Source organism: Morone saxatilis, unplaced genomic scaffold (genome assembly GCF_004916995.1).
Source record: "Morone saxatilis isolate NCDOM2014 unplaced genomic scaffold, NCSU_SB_2.0 Contig16, whole genome shotgun sequence".
NCBI lineage: Eukaryota > Metazoa > Chordata > Actinopteri > Moronidae > Morone > Morone saxatilis.
Window position 1 is genome coordinate 628,108 of NW_023339718.1, and position 10,253 is coordinate 638,360.

At 41.0% G+C, this 10,253-nt stretch overlaps 1 protein-coding gene across 1 annotated transcript in view; it reads left to right on the top strand.

Moving 5' to 3' along the window:
* Nucleotides 1-8,231, top strand: part of LOC118325324 (junction-mediating and -regulatory protein-like) — a 15,933-nt gene extending 7,702 nt beyond the window's left edge. Inside the window, exons 3-10 of the mRNA XM_035657952.1 lie at nucleotides 2,016-2,166; nucleotides 2,841-3,010; nucleotides 3,101-3,266; nucleotides 3,508-3,677; nucleotides 4,063-4,146; nucleotides 4,234-4,329; nucleotides 4,434-4,980; nucleotides 5,077-8,231. Coding sequence (XP_035513845.1) covers nucleotides 2,016-2,166; nucleotides 2,841-3,010; nucleotides 3,101-3,266; nucleotides 3,508-3,677; nucleotides 4,063-4,146; nucleotides 4,234-4,329; nucleotides 4,434-4,980; nucleotides 5,077-5,384 — 1,692 coding nt within the window. The 3' untranslated portion in view covers nucleotides 5,385-8,231. The remainder of the gene's footprint in view (nucleotides 1-2,015; nucleotides 2,167-2,840; nucleotides 3,011-3,100; nucleotides 3,267-3,507; nucleotides 3,678-4,062; nucleotides 4,147-4,233; nucleotides 4,330-4,433; nucleotides 4,981-5,076) is intronic.
* Nucleotides 8,232-10,253: the final 2,022 nt, after the last annotated feature.

Sequence of the window (10,253 nt, forward strand, 5' to 3'; positions counted from 1 at the left end):
TGCTAACCATTACACCATAGAACCTCCTACCAGCATGATGGGGGGAAAGGGGAGTTTGAACTCACACTTCCGGGTCTATTTATAGCCTTCAGTGTTAAACTTGCAAACAGAATGGCTTTATGTAGCTCCTCTTCATCTGAATTTTAGTTGTGGGTTTGTTTTTCTTTTTCTGTTAGCCTTTGCTGGCCATTAATCCTTATTTCTGTCTTTGACATAACCTCAAAATGCTGCTGTCTACCCTAAACCTCCTAACTCAGTCACACTGGAAACTGATTAAACGTGAGGACTGTAAAAAGAATATCAGCTGTAAAGCATACACATGCAGCTACTCAGTGAAATCTGTATCCTGGTTAATATTGAGACAAGACTAACAAGATTGAACAGATAATATATTTACACTCTCCATGTAATATATACTCAGAATGTATGTATGTATGTATGTATGCGACTTGTGGATTGTCTGGTTTGAATGAAAGGAAATCTGAAGTAGCCACAGTGTGTGGCCTTCATTGGAAGAATGTCAGTGTATAGTATGTCAAAAAGTAGCAATTGATTTGATTTGACCAAATAATCACAAATTATGTCCAAATTCCCTGTATTTTCAATTAACTGAATAGCATCAGTTTTAAATGGGTTTACTGCATTAATACAGACTGTACGATTAACAGAGAAAATATGATAAATAGTGAATGCATTGACAACAATAATGAAGCCCACACTGATAAATGAGCTAGCATATTCCAGTGTATACACTGATCTTCATGTAGCAAAACAAGCCCATACGGTATATTTCAATAGTAATAGCTAAAGCTCCAGTAAGATGAAGTAAAGAAAATGTAAAACAAATCATACGATGTAAAACCAACAGGTCTAAAATTACACTATGTATAGGAATGCAGAAAAAAAATCAAAGGGCTGAGCACAGGCAACCTGACAGCAGGAAATTGCAGTGCTAAATGATACTGGTGCACTGCTGAGTAGTGCAGTGTGAGCTGAGGTGCAACGGGGTTACTTAGGGGCAGACAGGGATGCAGCTCTGTAAGCTTTGCTGCTCACTTTCCTTCTTTGTGCTGAACAAGCACCTTTTGTTTTCCTCTTAGACATCAGGTAGTTCATTCCTCTGATTTTTGCTCCGTGTTGATCAGTGTCTTTACTGATGTCCGTGAGTGGTTAACTGAGACATAGGAATGTCATTTTTCATTATGGTTATACATGTGCAAAAATATATAGTGTGTAGTACTACATCTGAAACATTAAATATTTTGTTTTCGTTTTTAAAGGTTTTTACAAGTTTAAGTGAATAAAATGGTTAAATTATCATTCCTCCTTTTATCAGCAAATAAAAAATTTTAAGAAGGAATTTCACAGTTCTTTTTTTCCCCATGAAATTCTTGTCATGAAAAAAGCTATATTAATTCCCCATGTTCTGTCTAAATGGTGATTATGCTTTTGTAAGCTGGTTGAAACTTGAAATATGAAAAAAAAATGTCTTTACACAGATATATGCATGTGCATTTAAATGTGTTTATGGTAACATGTATGGACAAAATGCTGCTTTTTGTCAGTGCTTCCATATGTTGGATTGTAGCTCCCTCTCCAGGCCTGCTTTCTCTGGTGAAACTATTGAGATAGAGTGCGCATTTCTATCTTATCCTGTCCCTCATAGCATGCAGTCATTTAAGTCAGAGAATCCCTCTCTGCAACATGTGTACAATATACTGTACTGTCTTGTATACCACCAAGTAATGACTCCTATATATAAATAAGGAAAAAATTTCTAAACCCATTCAGTCTTGCCACTAAGTGGCAGTGAGTGTGACTTTTGGGGTTCAAACAACCTCTGAATCTCAAATGAGAAAGTAGCAGTGTTATCCTCTGGATGCTATATACTTTATATACAATACATGTTTTTTGGGGGAGCTGTTTCTCACACGATAAATCTTTTTCATACTCTATCAATGATGCCTGTCGTTCTTAGTCTTGCTGACAAAAATATGTTCATTCTCTCTCAACAGATTTCCATGGAGAATGACTACTTGGGCCCAAGGCGAATTGAAGCTCTGAAAAAGGAGGACTTCGACTGGCAGAAGAAAGCTCAGGAAGCAGTCCTAAATATCCAGGAGTTTACTGTAAAATACTTTGAGATCACTGCCAAGGCCCAGAAAGGTACAGTATGTCATCACTGTCAATGTCAATGTCAAGTCAATAAAGCAGCAGAGGAATGACTTTGAATAATCACACACAGCACGCAGGCACACACACACACACGTAGTGGAAGCATTGGCCTGCTATTGACCTGTGTGTGGTTTTGAACGCCAGGGCTAATGTGATTTGGTATTAATGAGGCAGTGCAGACAGCCGTGCTTTGACAGGGACAGGAGGAAACAAGGACAACCTATTGATCAAAGAGCTCTGCCAGCAGATTGTCTCTGTGCAGGGTTACTCCACAACGCGCCCCTGCTTATCCCAGTTTTTCTCCACTACTGATTGGGCCATTTATTATCTGACACTTATTAGATCAAAAATGTAATAAGGTTCAAATGAAAGCTTCAAGTGAAAACTAGAATGAAAGAAGTTGTAATGTCTAAATTGGGCCAATAGATGTCTCCCTCTACATTACTGAAATAATGCTTTACTCCTGTGAGACTAAAGTCTTCACATTAAATTGAAAAGAATTGTGGGTGACATGCCCACTCATTGTACGAGAGGAGAAAGTTTTGTGATCGAGTTGTTGACTCACTTTCACACAAGTGCACGTCAATTTAAGCTGCGTCAAGTTTCACTGCCAAAAGTACATTGCCTTTTGTTTGTCTGTGTGTGTGTGTTGTGTGTATGTGTAGGCGTGTATGAGCGTATGAAGGTGGACCAGCGTAAGTTTGGTAAATCTTCATGGACAGCGGCGGTGGAGCGCATGGAGAGACTTCGCTACTCTGTCGCAAAGGAAACTCTGCAGCTCCAGAGAGCCAGGGAGATCTGTCTGGAGCAGAGGAAACACACACTTCGAGACGAGGTGTGGTCATAACACGTAATGCTATACGAAACACATATGCACACACAGTTGTTTTGTGACTTAGTTTTTTGTCCCGGGCCCTTTCTTTAGATGCAGAGTCTGTGTAGCAGCGAGGATGCCATGGCCCTCTTAGACCACATGGAGACACAGTACTATGAGCTTCAGCTCCAACTGTATGACATCCAGGCTGAAATACTACAGTGTGAAGAGCTGCTTCTCACTGCTCAACTAGACAGCGTTCGCAGACAGATGACAGGTATTTTGGCCCAAGACTTACTTGCTACTTTTAGATAAATCTTGCTTACAACAAGCCCCTTGAGATGCATGTAACATTTTCAAGAGAGTCCAGATAAGACATTACATTTCACAGACTATTCTATACTGTTTGCTGTGCATGAGCTACAAAATAGTCTGAATAATTACATTACTGGTGTGTAGTGAAATGAAAGATCTGTACCTGTGTCCGCAAAAGTCTTTTTTTGTACACGTGTTTTTAGAGCGTCAGGATGAGGTGGTCTACTATGACACCTTTGAAAGTGCAGATGATATTACAGAGGATGACACTGCAGAGAGGGAAGAGCTTCGCAGACTTCAGGTCAGCGCTCGACAGCTGGAGGCAAGAAGGGGGCGCATTACTGCCAAGCGCTCCTATCTGAGGAACAAGAGGGTGTGTACACCTTGCTCACATTCACATTTATTTTCATTCCTGAAGCGTATCCTGCACTGTGTATTTTTGTTTGATTGAAACAGTGTCCTGTTTTTATTATGTATAAATAATTTTATTTTTATTTTATATACGCTGTAGTTATATTTGATATATTTGAATATTAGATTTCGCTTTGAGAATACACAAGAAGTAGAAATATAAATGAATCACTCGTGATATCAGCTTATAAGATGTAATGACCTGTTATCATAAATGTCCAGGAACTATTAAAAGAGTCAATCTTGCCTACAACAAAATTATAAAGGCACATGGCACATAAATGGTTCTGACATACATATATTTATATATGGTATATGACACTGACCAACCTCTCCTCTTCCTGCAGGAGATCTGTGTATCCAACCACACCCAGAATCAGCAGAAACGTCAAACCATCCACAAGGACTTTATATCCCACCAGATCTTACAGGTATAAGGTTTTTAATAATGATGTGACTGTTTACCTGTAAAGCACTGTCAGTAACTCTCCTCTACTCTAAATCTCTAACTTTGTCAGCTGAAAAATAAAGAAGAAGAAGACGAGGAAAGGAAGAACAGTAGAGTTAGTCAGGAGAGACAGAGAACTCTGGACAGATTACGCACTTTCAAGCAAGTATGTATTTCCTTCTTGTGTATATTTGAATGCCATAAAGGTCTCACCAATTAAATTTTTTTTCTTACTGACTGACTTCTGTCTCGCTCTGTGTCTTTTTCTAGCGGTACCCAGGTCAGGTAATTCTGAAGTCTACTCGACTACGTGTGTCCCACAGTAGAAGACGAGACCGTGGAAGGAGCATGGAAATGAGTAGCGTGAGTGAGAGGGAGGAGCGTGTGGATTCAGTCTGTGTCCAGACGCAGGGCCAGCCGCTGTGTCTCAGTACCAGTGTACAGACGGACCCCAGCCCCAGCTCCACGCTCACCACTCAGCCAGTCACGGCCCTCACAGCATCCCTTCCTCCGCTGCCTGTGCCCAGTCCTGCAGACTCCACCTGCTCTCCGTGCTCCCTGTCCTCATTACTGGCATCCCCCATCTCCCCTCCTCCTCCACCTCCCCCACCACCTCCTTTGCCAACAAAGGAGGAGTTGTCACCTTCTGGGAGCCCAGGTCGGCATGGGCAAAAGGTTGAGGGGAAGAGTGCAGGAGAAGAGCTCTCCCTTTCCCCACTCGGCCCATTTATCCCTCGCTTCTTTGACAGTAGCCAACTGGTGAGCGCCCGGAAAAAGCTGAGGAAGACTCCAGAGTTTGACTCCCACAGCAGAAGAGGTACTGAAACTATTTAGTTCCATAGTAGGTTCTATTAGATTACCGAAATACAGTAGCCAATCACTGTCCGTTTTCCTCTTCTCTTCCTGTATGCAGAGAGTTCACCCATGGACGAGGTGCTAGCCTCCCTGAAGAGAGGCAGCTTCCACCTGAGGAAGGTCGACCAGCGGTCCCTGCCTCCTGCCAAGGGTGACGATGACCCCAACAGCATCTTGGTTCAAATTCGCAAGGGGGTCAAACTGAGGCGTGTCCCCAGGAAAGAAAGAAAGGACCAGGGAGAGCTCCCGGCCTCCACCGACCCCCTGACCAGGAGCATCCATGAGGCACTGCGCCGTATCAAGGAGGCCTCACCAGAGTCTGATTCAGATGACGATGGGCTGGCCGGCCCTGACTGGGACAGCTAGGATTCAAGACTCAGACGCAACAAATAATACACACACAGATGCCTGCACCCTCTGGCACTGCACACACTGTACTGTACTGCACTGTAAGGTGCTGTACTGTATACACACATGCACCAACACGTAGTTACTCATTCATTCACACTCAAGCACACACAGCCCAGTCACAAATGTACCTAGTGACTATGCCAGGGCCTGAATCATACCGAATATCACCAACTCACCAAATGCTCGAGAGGTCTATGGTCAACCTGTCAATTTGGTTTTCACACTACATTCACTGTCATGAAGGACATTATTTGTGTTTTTATTTCTTCTTTACGTAACTGTGGTTTTATTCCTGTACTGTTATAAGATTGTAATGATGCCATGTTTGTTTTTTAATGTTTTTCAGTTGTACCATTGAAAAGCTCTGCACTGGCCTTTTGTGACTATATTAACATTCAGAAACAGCATGTAACACAATTTACATCATCATACTGTACTGATACGGAAAGCTATTAGTGCTTTTTTCCACTTTTTTTCCAAAGCATGAGAAATTAGAAACTGTAACAAAAGTATGTAATGTGTATGGTTGATCATTTGGGATCATGTGGGAGATTGAAAAACAAATAGAAGATCCCACTGAGATTCACCATCAAACATCACCTCTGCTGACACTCTTGTTTTTTTTTACGCAACCAGTGTACTATGACTGAGCCACGCTATGCTGCACAGCTGGTTTTGTCCTGTCATAATGGGTAGTGGTAGTGTCAGACAGTATGAGGACCACTGCTTGTCTAATCTGACACTGTACAAATACTGTAAATCCTTTAGTCTGTCACACCAGATCTGCACCCCTCCCCCACTCTTGTCCTCTTCCGGCCCTCACTACCCTCCAACTCTCAACCCCTCTCTGGGTGAGGGAATATGTATCGACCCATCTGTTCGACTGCAGCATATGCCCAGGCTTGTGGGAGATATAAAGAGTCACAATAGGTTTATCATTTGGAGCCACATTTCAACAATATCTCCTAGCAGAAGCTGGTCACCTAGAGTAGGAGAGGATTAGATGAAGGGTAACTGGAAGAGCTTCAGAGTTTCTTGAGCGAGGTGGAGGTCATGTTTAGTGTCAGTACTCTTTGTAACGTGTGGGCAGACTTGGTTGGTGATTCCCGAACTTTGTATGTGGGATAGTCACGGCAGAGCTGTGAAACCGGTCACGCTTGTTTGAATGATGGATGGTTTGTGGGAGGCTAGATTCTCTCTGCGCTGTAGGTAGTCACTGTGGGCTGTGGAGAAGGCTGTCATGATTGATGCGGTTTCTCCTGCCGTCTTATTCACTTTCTCTCCTCTCCTCTATTACTTTTTTTCTAATTTCTTTCTCTGCACTCAGTGGGCAGACGCACACAGTAGGAGGTCTGTTACTCACAGTGTTGGAAGTGAAAACATGCTCATGCACACATGGACTTGTGCACTAAATTCATAGCCGACATGTGCAGAAACATTTTAGTGGCAAAGTGATTCCACAGCATCTACTCATAAGTCTTTTTTTGGGGGGAAATTGTTTCAGCACTTTCATGAAACATTGTACATTCTGAATCACTTTATCTCTACAGTAACTTTGTTTTTTTAATCATTGGTGAAACGTTTTATCTGTAGATGGATAAGTATAAAAGCACTGAACAACATGTGGAATTGGACCTACATAAGTGTGATTTGAAGGACAGTATGAGGACCAGTGGGATGCTTAGCAGCACAGGAATTCACGCAAGCATACATGTTAACATGAAACAAAAAGATGTGGATTCATAAACTAAGCTCTAAATCTGGAGCAACCTCAGCATGCACTGTCTTAAACAGCTTTGATGCGAAGATTTGTGCTTTTCTTCTTGTTCTTGTGTTGAGAGCCATTCGTGGATTAATCATGAAGCAGACACTAATGTAGAAAGAACCACCATGGAAGTATACTGTATGTTACATTATACAGCTTGGAAATAGCTCAGTGCTAAAGAAAGTTTATTATTTTCCTGGCAGAGCAAAACTGAGGCACTTTTACATGTCTTCTGTCACTGTCAGCACAGTGTTCTACCATGGTACTCTCATCGTGTAGCATGAGACAGAGATCTAACCCTGACCTGACTCTTAACTTAAATCTTACCCAGACCATACCTGACTTAAAGTCTCTTTAACAGACCAGGACAGAGTTTCCGAAAAGATGTTACAATGGCCATCAATGTGCTTAAAACTTTTGGGAAACTGGGCTCAGAATGTGACACCTTCGCCATGAATCATCTATCTATCACCTGACCTGACCATAGAAACACACTGTCATGTGTTTTACATTGATCTATAAATAACTTTAACTCTGTTTGTTTGTCAGCTAACTATGATTTTATATTGCATTTCATGCTTCATTTGTATCCAGTTTTTTCCAAAGCCTTTCCAGCCAAATTGTTTTGTGATGTGTTTACTTCTGAACATTTCCTATGTAGACCTGTTATCCACACAGGCTGACTATATGACCCACTGTCTGAAAATTCCAGTCAATCACTTAAGAAGTGCAATATCAATATAGGGAAATACAAAAAAAGACATGAAAAAAGTTAATGAGTGATATTGAGTTCAGATTAATTGCCTAAAACAACAGGCTTATTAAATGTTGCAGATGTTTTTGCACGAGTGTATAGACATACTGTTCCAAGAATACCTTTTTGCCTTCAGTCCTAGCATTTTCATTAACCTTTTTTTTATTTACAACCTCACCCCTGCATTTGAATAAAACCTTGTGAAGCAAATTTTGAGTTTTCTGTTTCATTGTTGAATAATTGAGTTGAAAATGTGTTGTTTTGTTAACGAAAGAGAAGAAAAAGCAATCTGTACACACTGAATTCTGCGGTCACTGTATTTGAATATAAAACATAGCATTTCTCAGTTCACAGAGGTGTGTTCACAGCCTGGTAGGGGTGTCTTTGTTTGAATTCAACAAAGGATTTAGTTTGGCTGAAGCACCAACAGGTGTATCTCCTGATCGTTTTTCACCAGCATTTGGTAAATCCTTTCACCTGCAAACACACAAGTCTCACCAATCTACGAACATCATTAGCCTGAGGTACCTCTTTAATATCATGAGTTCAAAATTACTTTAAATAGTCAAAAATATTGCCAGTCTTCTCATACCTCTAAATACAATAATAATACCTACATTTAAATACCATAAGTTACAAAACAGGAGAATGAAAAGCTTCTTATCCACTACTGTACAAAGGCATTCATTAACAATAGGATTAATATCAAGGTATTCCATCTGTTATTCGACTGTCAAAGTTAAACCAGACAAAAAGGGTAACTTTTCCCTTTACATGGGTCTTATTCCAGTGTATTAACCAGTGTAGCTAACTACAATATTTTAAGTACAGAATTATGCTGTGCTAGTTTTTAATGCAAATCTCTTAATATATAATGTAATTACAACAGTGTAATAACACAGTGCAAACAGGGTGCTCAATTGAAAGGTAAAATAAGCAGCATTTCATGTGAGGATATAGCTTTTTAGAAATTCAGTGATTTTAAATGAATAGATTTTAAGATGCAGTTTTAGATTTTTACCAGTACAGGAGCTGCTTTATAAGTGCATGTTTTGGTACAGAACGTTTAACACTATGTGTTTACATTGTGTCGTTACAAATTTTAAATATATATTGAAGAGGTTTTCATTGTTTACCTACAGACTAGATACTCAACTATGCAATACTTTTCCATGGGTTAATACACAACAATAAGCCACTGCAGGGTGTTACTGCTTTTAAGTTATCCATCCATTCATTTACAATGCCGTCATGAGTAGAAAGTTGTCTTATACAGTTCTATTATTATATCATCAGTGTTATATCTTGTGTAAAAAAGATAGAAACTGAGTACAGTTCTGTATTCACTCGTGGGGAGTGAAAATCTGTGGCCAGCTTCACTGAGGGTGGAGATTTACGGACACGTAGATGACACTCTATAAGCCCTTCATGATGCACTACTTCGTCCAGACAGGGCTGCCACACAGGTTCGCGGTCAACAGTAGTACACTTTCTGTCGGACAGGGGGGATCAGCTGAGTTGCATTTGACCTATCTGCATGAGTCCACTGAGTAGAGTACCTGATAGAGTTAGATAGAGGTGTCATATAGAGCCTGTCTGGTATTGCTCAGTGTGTGTGTCTGTGTGTGTGGGGGGGCCTTGATGTCCAAAAACAGGGTCTTTCTCTCACAGCACAAAACACACACACATATTATATACAAACATGTGTCCACGTATATGTGCTTTGAAGGCACACGCTTTGTCATAGGTCAGGCCTTGTTCGGGAACACACACCACACTGAGTTTGGCAGGAAGACAGGTCATTTGTCTGTGACGGTGGAAGCAGTCTGGATACAGAACTTTTCATGTCAAATCTAACACGGGCACATGCCCTCTAAAATTTCTGTGTGGCATGAAGAATGCCTCTGGAAGATTCAATACTTATCTATCATGTAGGATTTTAAATAGGCTGTGGATATATAGCAGTCATTCATTTACGCTGGAGAATTAAACATAACTTCATTTCCCGGCAGTCCTGTGTATCCAGGGAGCAGCTTTGATGTCACCACAGGCCAATAGGTAAGACTGACTTTTTTGTTGAGAGCCGTCCTTTAATTCTCTGTTTCCAGTGACACTCCGCTGGCAGCCCGAGCTCAAACGTGGAACTCTGTTTCTCTGTTCAGCACTTCTCTGTACAGTAAGTCACTTTGGATCAAAGCATCTGCTAGTTAGAGGACAATATTTTGGGGGGATTTGGCAGCTTTGGCGCAGTTCTCTGAGTCTTAACAGCAATTATTTCCACATGACTTTCAACATTCCCCTTGGG